We start from the raw sequence: 11,953 nt of genomic DNA, 5'->3' as shown, positions 1-11,953 counted from the left end.
CAACAGAATGCTCCTCTGCTATCACACTAATATGTATGAACACACACACACACACTTCAAGAAAATCATGAGAAGGGTCCAACTTTAGGACCTATTGCTTCTATGTAACATATTGAAAAAGAGTATCCTGTGGGGCCCTTGGGGGCCAGAAAGGTACTAAGTAGCTCTCTCTACGTGTTATCGTGCACGCTTTTGTGTGTGTGTGTGTGTGTTTGTGTGTGTTTTTGTGTGTGTGGAGAATAACCCGAGAGGCCCAGCTAGTTACAGCCTCTCTGCTGGAGACCACCACTTCCACAAAACAAGCATTGTTGGTACAGAACTCCAGACAGTGGAGACACACACTGGAAATAGCTTGTATGCACACATGCACACACACAAAATAAAAAAAATACATACACAGCAGAGAGAGGACTTTGCTGAGTTTAGATCCACCAACCCCAGCAGAGGCCATGTTCTGTTTGCCATGAATAAAATCACAGTAAGTCCTTCAAAAGAGTCTCATCTCACAGCCTTTCACTACCAACTCTCTCTCTCTCTCTCGCACACGGAGAAAAACAGCACACAGCATAAAATGTGGATCACTGTCCTAACAATAGCCCTTGGGTGGTTGGTCAGACTATTATTGTAGGTATTTCTATGCTAATTATGTGTGACTGAGAGCGTGTCAAAAGTAGTTACTGGAAATAATGTGGTGAGCTGGAAATTGTGAGGTGGAATTACTTTGCCCACAAATAGAAAAAACACAGTTTGTTGAGTTTGCTAAACAACTGAGTTCAAGTTTACTCCTGAAACTTGATCTGTGTTTGTGTTCCACTAATGCAAAAGAGCATAAGGACATCATCAACAACAACACCATCAGCGTCTGAGAGTGTGTGCGTGCGCGCGTGTGGGGGAGGAGGAGGGGGTGGGGGGTGAACATCATGACCTCCACTTCTGGCTCCGCGCTCTGCCGAGTACTCGTTGGCTCACATGAGTATACGTCAGCGCCTCTCACCGCTCCGGTATAACCCCCTCAAGCCTCTGGCGCTCACAGAGACTCAAGTGTAAAAGTAGCAGCTCTAACTGTTGCCACGGACTAAAACATTCAGCATCCAGGTCCTGCACAGCTGACAGAGAAGAGAGAGACGCGCTGGTGAAAGTGAGAGGAGAGGTGCAGCATTTGCGCACTGCTTTTCTAGTCTGGATTGCTTTGGCGCGACTTTGGATAGTTTGGGACTGCGCCGTTTGCCTCTTGGACTTTTTGGGGTTTTTTTTAATTTTGCCTTCATTTCAACACTGAAATGGCAGCTCTCGGCACGAGTTCCTCGCACCTGTTCCTGGTGATGTTTAACTGTTTCCTGGGCGCAGCATCGTTTAGGACAGTAACCGAAGATGGCAATTTCCTCCAGCCCTCGTCGAATCAGTTCTCGGATGACCTGGGGGAGGCAGTGGTCTCTCAGCACATGTACAGGTTGTACGAGAAATACAACAAGGAAAACCGCCTGAAAGAGGGAAACACCGTTAGGAGTTTCAGAGCTAGCCAAGGTGTGTGAAAATAACAGCGTTCAATCTATAGCCTTAATCAGAAGAGCTCCAAAAGCTTTCATTTATATTTAATAATGGAATCAAAAATTTAAAAAATAAAATAAAGGTGTGGGTTATTCTTGGAACTCTAATCCAACACAAACATATAAATGTGTTGGGAGAAGTGTCTGATCCTCACCATTAGAAGTGCAAACACTCTGGGGTTGCGTGTCTCGTCCAGATGCTTTAAATAGGTGCGATTGTTTTGGAACAGTCTGAGAATGCATTTAAATGATTTTGGGACACTGCGGGCACGCTGTGTTTGTGGTAGCAGCTGTGCCCCTTGTGCGCACAGTCTGATCAATTACCCCAGACAGACGCGCAAGAATGCACGTGATTCCCTGCGTGCAGTGTCCGGTAAAATATATCACAGTGAAACCTAAGGGACAGTCGACCTCTGCGGTTAATACAGGACAAGAGAGTCGAGAGAATTAAAGCACAGTCGTCCCTCTCTGTCTGCTGTTTTTATAAACACAATTCACAGGCACGTACATCCTACATAGCTCTCAGATAACATATCATAACACTAGTGTATTTTTACTGCAAAAGCTTGGTGTAACCCAAGCAGAGATGTAGGAGGGTTTGGTTTTTTTTTGCAACAATGTAATATCTGTTAAAACAGTTGATTATGTCTTGGTGTCTGGGTAGACACTGCAGGCTGTATTAAACTTAAGGGGAAGCTTTAAGAGAAACTGAGGTAAGCATTTCCATATGCAGGCGATTCCAGGGTAATGTATATCTTTTGAGTCAGTCTATACTTCCGCTGAACTCTTACACAATGAACAATAACTCTGCTGTTGAAGTAAATGTTCATCATGAATATGTAGCTCTCTGTTCCCCGCCGCCCCCTCCACCCCTCCACCTCTGCCAGCCAGATCCGCGGAGTCTGGTTCCTCTTAAGGGCACCTTCTGAAATCCTACCAAGCAATGAAGTTGTGCACCAGACACTGAGCTCAGTCATGTAACACAACAGTTTAAAGAGAGGTGTTTAATTGTCCCACATTTCTTTTAGATTTTACCACAGATACGGGCTTTCGCTGTAATATGTTAACCATTTTCCAAATGCCTTTCCTTTTCATGTGGGAATTCATTAATGTTCGTTTCCATCGGAGTCAATCAAACTTTATCTAGATTATCACTTAAAGCTCAAATGCCTGAGTTCAAATAAGGTTCAGTTCCTGTTGCCATTGCCTCTGCTGGCAGATGTTTCTATTTTCTAATCACAGTATATGTACTGTCCCAAAAGTCAAACATCCAGAAAGTCAGACTAATTTAGGCTAAATTATCCACTCCAAAAAACAGCACTCAAAAGCTTAAGAGTGATTTAAAAAAAAACAAACTGCAAAACTGTTTCTGAGTAAATCTGCAAAAAGCATTTCTGGATTTTGAGACGGTGAAATGGAATAAAACAAAAGTTTGCAGAGTGCTTTTCACCTGCCTGCCTCACACTGACTGGCTGATTGATTATTTTTGCAGGTTCTGCTGACCACAGGATGATGTACCGACTAAACCTTACAACCCTCCAGGACTCAGAGGTCATCCTCTCTGCCACATTCCACTTCCTGCTGAACAGACACTCGTATCAAAAACCCTGGTTCTGTAAACGCTTCAAGAGCTCAACCTGCCGCTCCTCAGCCGTGCACCCTTCTCTGTCTATCAGCTTGCTCCTTTATTCCTTCTCCTCTGGGTCAGAGGTCAGATCTGGGTCAATGGGGTCATTTCTAGGCAATGTGACCTTCCACCCCCACAGGAGAGGGGTGTGGCAGATGAAAGATGTGACCCAGGTCATTAAGGAGGCGCGGGACAGGGGTCATCTGTTGGTGTCAATTGAACTGGAGTTAAGGCAACAGTTCAGGACGAAACCAGAGGAGATCCTCTCTGCTGGCAGTATGCCCTACCTGTTACTGTATGCAAATGACCAAGCCTTAGACGAGCCCAATAGTGTGGCTGCAAGCCTACAGAGATATGACCCGTTTAACGAGGGAGGAGAGCCCTCATATTCCTCTCAGCTCCTGCACAGACCTAACTCCTCACCAGAGGTGAAAGGACGCGTGAGAAGGGAAGCAAATCTGCTCTCTGACCCCATCCAGAACAATGAGCTGCCCGAGGTTGACTACAGACCTGATTCATACAGGAAAGATGACCTTTGGAAGAGCACATGGTACCTGACACTCAAACACAAGACTAAACCAGGAAGGAAGGAAAAGAAGAGGAAGAGCGAGGAGGAAAAAGATGTGGAGCAAGTTAGAAAAGCGCATGAATCTCAGGTTTTGAAAGATGGAGAAAGAACATCACAGGGCATCAAAACCAATGATTCAACTGTGGAAAATCTCAAAGATAGCCACAAACTGACTGTCAGTGATGGGCAAATGCATGACAGGAGAAATGAGGGAAAAGATGGAAAGAAGCACAAGGGAAGCACAAATACACAGTCACCTGTTCTGAGGTTTGATGAACAAACAATGCGCAAAGCCAGGAGGCGGCAGTGGAGTAACACCCAGCACAAAGGCTGTTCGAGGAGGAACCTCAGAGTGGATTTCACAGATATTGGCTGGAATGAGTGGGTCATAGCACCCAAAGCCTTTGATGCTTACTATTGTGCTGGCACATGTGGCTTTCCCATGCCCAAGGTAGGAGCACAATCATCCAAGCCGTGTTATGTAGGTTCTTTTGGTTCACGTGAGCTACACTGATAACCTTAATGTGCACTTTCTAATCTCTCGTATTTATTTTCTCATTTGCATGTTTCTCCTTCACTCAAACTTTTCCAGGTGGTGAAGCCAACTAACCATGCCACCATTCAGAGCATAGTCCGGGCAGTTGGAATTATCCCTGGGATTCCTGAGCCCTGCTGCGTACCAGAAAATATGAGTCCCCTGGCTGTGCTCTACCAGGATGAATCCAGAAACCCAGTGCTCAAGGTTTATCCTAACATGACTGTCCAGTCCTGCTCCTGCAGATAAAAAAGAGCTGGAAACAGATTGAAGAGAAACAGAAAAACTGGACTAACATGGACACAACCATACCTCTGTTAAGCGGTTTCCTGATATTGAAAAACAGAGTCACTTTGGCTGTCATTATTCCTAGAGGAACATAGGCTATAGTGAAATTACTTCCATCTCTTCTGTCCCGGGGCAGCAGAGTTGAAGAGACACATTGTCTGGCATCTGCGCTCGCAAGAGGAACAGAGTCACACATGTAAAGTTGATGCTCCACATGTGTAACAGAAAAGAAATACATAAAAAGCCCAGTAGTTTTCATTCTGTTTGAAATAATATTGATGTTTCATGGACAGAAATATTTAAGGGATTTTTTTTGTTGTTTTTAATGGCAGAATGTACTTATTTTTCAAACAGCTCACAGTGAGTTTGTGTTCACGTTTTCTTTGGATGCAAAGACTTTAAGTAAGAGACTGTTACTGTGTCATCAGGCAGCTTATGCGAAAACATACAAACAGTGGAGATGATGAAAAATGTATGCATTTTTACATACTCTGTATAGCTGTTCCTACTTTTAAACTAATCACGCCACATTGTACATATATGTGACGTTGCAAGATATTGTACTTTATTGCTCTTTATATCTTAAAAAGGAAGTATCCAATGAACTGTGGAGAGCATCTGGAATTCATTTGCACCCACCCGCCCCCTCATAACACTTCAAGAATGTTATAATGAAACCAGAAATATTTTTCTATTTTAAATGTGAAACTTGGTTAAAAAAAAAAGATAATTTCTCATGGTTAGATTATATGTATGATTAGATGAGATTGTACATGTGTATTGTTTAAATTATGAAAAGGTAGCATTCTATAAGTTAGAATAAAGACATAATTTAATCCAAATGCTCTTGCTGGAACATTATTGTTTCACACAGTTTGTTATTCTTGGACATTATCGTGCGTAATGCTTGATTCGTCGGGGTGAACTTTTCTGTCAAAACAATCCTAAAAGGGCACCGCTGTTTCAAAATAGCCGAGCACAAAAGCAGGAAGGTTCCACTCAAAGATAGCCGACATTCCCCGAGAGCCCCCTTGAACCCATTATTACACCTCACCAGAGGCTCATGCGTCTGTTGTTCTTCAAATAATGTGACTGATGCGGCCGCCGCGGGTTAATGGTTGATGAAGGAAGCAGGCAAGCGCATATTAGGACGTCAGACACTTGAAATTCAAAACCCGCTGCACTTCCTCTCTTCTATCCATGTTCAGAAGCAGAGTGCTTCCAAGTAAATGGTTTTCTTTTCTTCAGATTTATTTTTGTTCTTTTTAAACAGATGGCCACAGATAGATGATCTCAACCACTTCAGTTCAACTGCTTGTCGCTTTTATTCGCCGGAGGAGGAAGCTGACCCATGTGGTGCCAAAACAGTGTGTCAAACTGACACTGAAATGACAGAGGGAACCATTTAATTATTAACTCATTACTCTGTGGCTACATTGCCTTGAGTCTCAAAAGTTGGCAGTTTCCACATCTGCTCTCAACCACAAGTGGCTTTGAAGTTTTCTGCGACTGGACAGCAATTTTGTCTCAGAGGCAGAGAAATTTTGGGGAAAGGGGACGCGAGTCCGAACCCTTGTGCTGCATGTAACTGGAGCTATAATAAGTGTGCCATCCCTCCTTCCAGCATGGCTTTTTTCCATTGTAAGCTTTTCCCTTTTCCATCCAAGAGTATTCACCCATTTTGGGAAGGTTTTATTGTCTTAAAGCAATGAATCAGAACAAGTTCATGTGGCTTTTTTGACAATGATCAGCAGGAGAAGATCCTTTAATGTTAAAGTAAAACAAGATATTCCCAAATAAGACAGACTCATTAAAATCTGTACCAACAGATACAATAGACAGCGATGCGTCTTTTATAAAAGATTGTGAATATTTTTACTCACATGCATTTTATGTTTGTGTCTGCTCTTTTTAGAGCACCCTGTAGAAGCAGCTGAACATTTCCTTTTGGCCAATAAAAAAGGTGGAGGTCTGTGGTACGATGAAACTTGAAAATACAAAGTGTAGCTCTGTTTTACTGAAATTTGAAAAGACGAGATGACAAGAAACACAAAAAGATGATCTTTAAATCCACGTTTGAAGACGTCGGCGTGTGACACAGGAGGGGAGGGAGAGATGCCTGAAGTACAAAAGCGTGATTCAGTTTTCTCCACGCAAGTGGAAATGTTCAGTAACTGCAAAACCATGTTACGATTTACAGCGCCTAACCACCTTTTAAATTAGGATGATGACTGTAATTAGGGCTTATATAAATCATGCTTACATTAATAGAAGTTGTAGCTTTAAAATAGGCTGGCTTTAATGTAATGAACAAATTCAATTTTTTTTTTTGTTCCTCCCCACCAAATTTCTTAACTGATCCCATTTATGGTCTGGACCTACAGTCTGCTATTAGAAAGTGAACCCCATGTCAACCGCAATCATGGTCACAGGAGAGTACTTACAATGGTCAATTCCAACCAAGAAAACCACAGTAGTCTAGGCTCACGTTCAGAGCGCAAAATGCCTAAAAGCCTAAATGAAACGAGGCGAGCAGGGGACCAAGAACAATATTTGTTTTTCCATATGATGACTGTTCAATTAAAGGAGACCAATACAGCCATTATTAGACAACAGAGGATTTTCTGTGTCTGGGCTGAAATAGCTCTTTCCTCACGTGGTTACTGAGTTCAGAGAAGCAATAGTGCTGTTTATTAGAACATGGCTTCAATAGAGTGATACTGTGTCTCTTAATTGCCCATTTAATCATATAGACTAGGTTTCTTTTTATTGTGAAATCTTATTTTCCTTTAGAAACTCTAAAACCTCCATTTTTTACCAGATTGAAATACGTTTTGGGACCTTTTATCAAGCATTATTTTAGTAGGGAAACAAGTATTTGGGCTCCTTAAATGTAAGTGCTGGTTTAAAACTCAATACATATTCAGAGGAATAAAATTGTCAGAGGATATTGAGCAGTTTTCGTGTCATCTACATGTTTAAGTTCCTGTTATAAAAGGTGGATGATGTTCTTCTGATTGTAAAAAGAAAAATGAAGGAAATCTTTTTCCCGGGAAGTTAAACTGACTTAATCAAATAAGGTAGAAAACAATGTATGGGGAACTACATCCCTGCTTTTGTTATAGACTGACAGGACAAGGTCTACACTTGACTTTTCCATGAACTTCATGCCTTCTTCTTGGCTCATTTACCTGCAACAGAGAACTATTTATGTCCATCTGTCCACAGCCTGTCCCTAGTGGAAAGTAAGCGGCACAGGATTGGTGGATAAACATAAAATCACAAGTTCAAAGTGGTGCAGTCTACCTGGATTACATCCAAGTCTGCAGATGAATGATAACTCAGAAGTTTATAAAACTAATAATTTATTTATTTTTTTATTTTTTTGGAGCGGGCATCCTATTTAAATGAGCTGCTTAATATGGTATTTTTCAGCTCATTTGTTCAAATAGCAGACTAAAATGCTGGATACAGATCTCAAATGCCACAGGAATGTTATACGGGTGCATACACTAAACAATAAACGTGTCTAATATATATTTAAACACATTGAATGATCAATACAGGGCAAATGGTGGTCTCAGTCGCCTCCTGTTGGAACTGGAAAAACTGACCCTCTGATTTTAACCCATATGATGATGGAACCAAATACACCACAAGCTTTTATTTCCACTTTATATAATTTTAGATTTTAAAACTAATGTGCATACACACTCAACCCATACCTCCTGTACAATTTAGATCGAGGAAAAAGCAAATGGTCTAAAGAGGATTGCTTTGAGATATTTGTGACAATCATGAGCTGTCCTTGAAACCTCTCTGTCCCTCCTGAGTTCCATAAGGCACAAAATAACTTAACATACTGAACTAGTGGACAAACTGCACTGAGATCAGTTTACACGCACCTCTATCGTCATCTAGTGGACAAGCTGTGATGGGCATGTGTATCCGTTTTGTTATTATACAGCTACCTACATTCAAAGATATACACTAAAGTCTTGCCTTGGGTTGCAGTCGAAGCTTGTTAAATATGAGAAGCATTTAGGTAATAAATAAAGAGTTTCTTTCCCTTCTCTTGTCTCAGTTATGGGATGTCATGTGTCTTGACAGGTGGTGCCGCTCTCGGAAGTATTCGTGGCAGATTGGACAGGTAAGTTTCTCCTCCCTTCTTCTCCTCACTTGAGACTCTGCGGCGAACTCCTTTTTGTGGTGAGAGCGCATGTGAAAAACGAGGTCAGAGGTCATGCGGAAGGACAGGTTGCACTTGGCGCACCAGTTCTGCACCGACACGCCGAATGTGGTAAAAGTCGGAGGAAGGATCGTGAGGGACGATGTGGTTTGCAGCTGAGCGCCTATGTTTCTAGACCAGTGCTCCGGCGCGTAATGGAAAGCAGTGTTTAATGCTACCGGGGAGGGTACAGTCTGTAAGTCACTGCTCAGGATGTTGGATGGTATCAGATTATTGTATCCCACAGACGTCCTAGAGGTAAATGCATTCGTCATCTCCTCCAGGCGGCTAGAGGGGGCTGTTGAACCTCTGCTGGGGTGAGCCTGGGGGTCAACAGGAGAACTTCTTTTACTCGGTTTACAAAATGCGCTTTTCTGTTCGCCCTGGCTGTTCGATATCACCAGAGAAAATGCACTGTTGCTGCTTAAATGCATGCTAGAGCCCTCCCCTCCTGTCTCCATCCGCGAGTCCAGGTCTCTGTCGTGCGTAAAAGTCCACTTGGATTCATCACCTTGAACAAGCTCCTCATTTTTACGTTCCAAAAGATCCAGTTTCAACGTGTCAGCTTTCCGTTTCCCCTCAGCTGAAGGGCTGTCTCCTGCTGGCTGGTCGTAACTCTTAGTCGGTGGTGTAATATTATCATCATTTGAAATATTAGTCTTCTCTAATAGAACCGTTTTTCTCCATTTTGGATAAAGAGTTTCCTCATACTTTCTCTTCTTTGGGGAAGTCTCCGCGTCGTCGTTGTTTCCAGTTCTTTTGTGTTCCAAATCTCTGGCAATGTTGTGGAAATCTGTCACTCGGCGTTGCCTCTTAATTTCCACGTGCTTGTGCTCATAAAGCTCGCGGCTCCAGGTGTCAGTCTTTACGTGAGCACAAAAGAATCGGCAGTGAGCCAGGAAGGGATGCTCGTTTTTGAAGACCTGGTTACATCGCCCACATTTTAATTCTGAAAGAAAAACGAAAGACAATATGACGTGACTGTTTTTAATAATTTCAATGATTTTGGAGTGACATAAAATTTGATTTAATCGTGCACATGCATTAAAGGGCAGTCTCACCTTCGTTTGACTCTTTTGCTATTTGGGTGAAGCCCAGCAGATGAGACAGCTCGTGGTCGTACCAGATCAGCAGCTCTTCTTCCTGCCGGATGTCCCGGGTAGTCCGCACGTACAGCTGACCCCCTTTCAAAAAGGCCTCTGTGTTCTGCTCCTCGCCGTTGCGCGCAGCTTGCACGAGCCGCAACCAAGACAGCATCAGGGCAGAATTACGCATGGCCTCAGGATCGACCTGTTGATAGCAACCCCTGATGTTTTACACAGTGTCCCGACTTAGAGGATTTTTATTCTGTCTTTCTAAGAGCCTTCTTGTAAATAATTTAAATAGTTAATTGGTGGCAGATTGCATCTTTTAATGCTGAGGTGATTTTATACACTTTTTTTTCTTTTACTGGTCAGTACAATAACACTCAAAATACAGCTGGTCAAAAACAATCCCTTAATAACACAAAAACCTGGATGTAACGTATGACAATTAAAACTATATACATCTGAAAAACCCTTTACTTTTGGAATTATGTCACCGTTGAGTTATATAGTAACTCAGTAAAGATGTTACAAAGTATATCTGCAAGACAGTTTATCACAAATTTGTCATACGCACCCTGAACACACAGGATTTCGCTCTCTTGTCACAGGATTTCTGCGCTATGAAAGCGATAGAGTCGTAGAAAGTGTTCTGGAGCACACACGGACCGAAGCACGTGCCTGCAGGGATGCTGCGCGCAACTACCACACTGGTGTAGAGATCTGAAGAATGCTGGAGGAATTTACTGTCGCCGGTCCAGATGGACCGAGGCAGGAAAGTATGATCCATCGTTAAACTGTAATGGAATAGTTATTGTTAGTAAAGGTGAAGAATTACTCCAAAACAGTTTTAAAATTCATGTTGTTTAACAGAATGGCAAGATAACCTGGGGAGTAGAGCAATCTCATTATATTTCCTGTTAAAATCAGCCTGGAATAGTAATTATAATTTATATCTTGTCTCAAAAAAGTGCAGGTGTTTTATATGAAACTCAAAAAAGGTTGGATTTGTGCGATGTGCAGTTAGCCGGTTTGGATCTGATCCAAGCACACACAGAATTCCAAAATCGTAATGAAAATAAATTTGCCCAAGTGTATTTTATTTTTCATTTGCTAGTAAAACCGAGGGTACCACTGCGTAGTGAGAGCAGCCGGTGTCGAGGCAAAATGATTACCAACGTCCTTTGTCTCAGTTTTTCACTCGGTTAGTCCTTTTGTCTCCACATCTGCCGTGGAGTCCAGCTGCCTGCTCAACGCGCAGGATAAGTTCAGTATGTTTTCCATAATGTATAAACAGCATAAACGCTCTTAGATTGCGTGACTAATGTTTTCCCTCTCTCCGATCAATTAAAAGTATGCAATCTTTTAGGTTTGTAGGCTATGGTTTAAAATATTGACAGCTGAACCGCACAGCATCATGACAGAATGTGGTACCGATCTAAAAATCCCCGATTTGTTTTTTGGGGTTTTTTTTTCTTCTTCTTCTTTAATGTTGACATTTAAGAGTAAAAACGCACATGCCTGTGTTGCCATGCGAACTCACCCGCCGGACATGGAAGAGGATGTTTAAGCCGTTTGGGAGCCAAGGAAGTTGCAGCAGGTGCAGCGGACCTCGGTGACGAAGCCTTCCCTTTTCTTGCTGACGAGTTACTTATCCGGCTGAATCTTCCTCCGCACTGTCGTCTCTCCCCTCTCCCATTCCCACTTATCCCCTTCAGAGAGCGCACTGAAGCGTGGCGCGTTGATGCAAACGCGTGCGCGCTCGCGCACACGCTCACTCACGCGCCTTCAAATGAGTCTTTTATTAGTAATTTTTCCTTTGTCTGGTTTACAGTTCCCTTCCGTGGAAAAAGGAAGACGTGGGTGTTTGTTTGGACAGAACAGTGATTGGTGGTTAATAACGCACATTTATGCCTTGTACAGCTGACCTGAACACCGCTGATGGACAAAAGTCATATTTTCTTATGTTTCATATCAGGTCTCAACAGATTATTTGTTAATTTTATAGTGTTACTAAAACCACAAACTGGGCGAAGCAGCACGCTGGAACAGCCCGCTCATTTGCCAGCATGCAA

General features: G+C 42.6%; 2 protein-coding genes across 2 annotated transcripts; one reads left to right on the top strand and one right to left on the bottom strand.

The window, feature by feature from the left end:
* The first annotated feature begins 974 nt into the window (after positions 1 to 974).
* On the top strand, positions 975 to 5,240 carry gdf10a (growth differentiation factor 10a). Its single transcript, XM_005743885.1, has 3 exons — positions 975 to 1,524; positions 3,040 to 4,193; positions 4,335 to 5,240. The coding sequence occupies exons 1-3, from the start codon at positions 1,281 to 1,283 to the stop codon at positions 4,524 to 4,526; spliced, it is 1,590 nt and encodes a 529-aa protein (XP_005743942.1). The 5' UTR covers positions 975 to 1,280; the 3' UTR covers positions 4,527 to 5,240.
* Positions 5,241 to 8,151: 2,911 nt separating this feature from the next.
* znf488 (zinc finger protein 488) lies at positions 8,152 to 11,537 on the bottom strand. Its single transcript, XM_005743884.1, has 4 exons — positions 11,422 to 11,537; positions 10,456 to 10,675; positions 9,855 to 10,083; positions 8,152 to 9,742 (listed from the first exon to the last, which is right to left on the bottom strand). The coding sequence occupies exons 1-4, from the start codon at positions 11,430 to 11,432 to the stop codon at positions 8,646 to 8,648; spliced, it is 1,557 nt and encodes a 518-aa protein (XP_005743941.1). The 5' UTR covers positions 11,433 to 11,537; the 3' UTR covers positions 8,152 to 8,645.
* Between the last annotated feature and the right edge of the window lie 416 nt (positions 11,538 to 11,953).

This window comes from Pundamilia nyererei, unplaced genomic scaffold (assembly GCF_000239375.1).
Source record: "Pundamilia nyererei isolate P.nyererei 1_Seehausen unplaced genomic scaffold, PunNye1.0 scaffold00136, whole genome shotgun sequence".
Classification (NCBI taxonomy): Eukaryota; Metazoa; Chordata; class Actinopteri; order Cichliformes; family Cichlidae; genus Pundamilia; species Pundamilia nyererei.
The sequence above is the reverse complement of the archived record's forward strand: the minus strand, read 5'-3'. Positions and strand labels throughout refer to the sequence as shown.

What these genes read in the sequence shown, in the direction of transcription:
- gdf10a (XM_005743885.1), top strand. Translation starts at nt 1,281, where the DNA reads ATGGCAGCTCTCGGCACGAGTTCCTCGCACCTGTTCCTGGTGATGTTT. An exon ending in GAGTTTCAGAGCTAGCCAAG is followed by an intron (nt 1,525 to 3,039) that starts GTGTGTGAAAAT and finishes TTATTTTTGCAG; the next exon opens with GTTCTGCTGACCACAGGATG. An exon ending in GTGGCTTTCCCATGCCCAAG is followed by an intron (nt 4,194 to 4,334) that starts GTAGGAGCACAA and finishes AAACTTTTCCAG; the next exon opens with GTGGTGAAGCCAACTAACCA.
- znf488 (XM_005743884.1), bottom strand. An exon ending in CGAAATCCTGTGTGTTCAGG is followed by an intron (nt 10,084 to 10,455) that starts GTGCGTATGACA and finishes TGCTATCAACAG; the next exon opens with GTCGATCCTGAGGCCATGCG. An exon ending in AGCAAAAGAGTCAAACGAAG is followed by an intron (nt 9,743 to 9,854) that starts GTGAGACTGCCC and finishes TTTTTCTTTCAG; the next exon opens with AATTAAAATGTGGGCGATGT.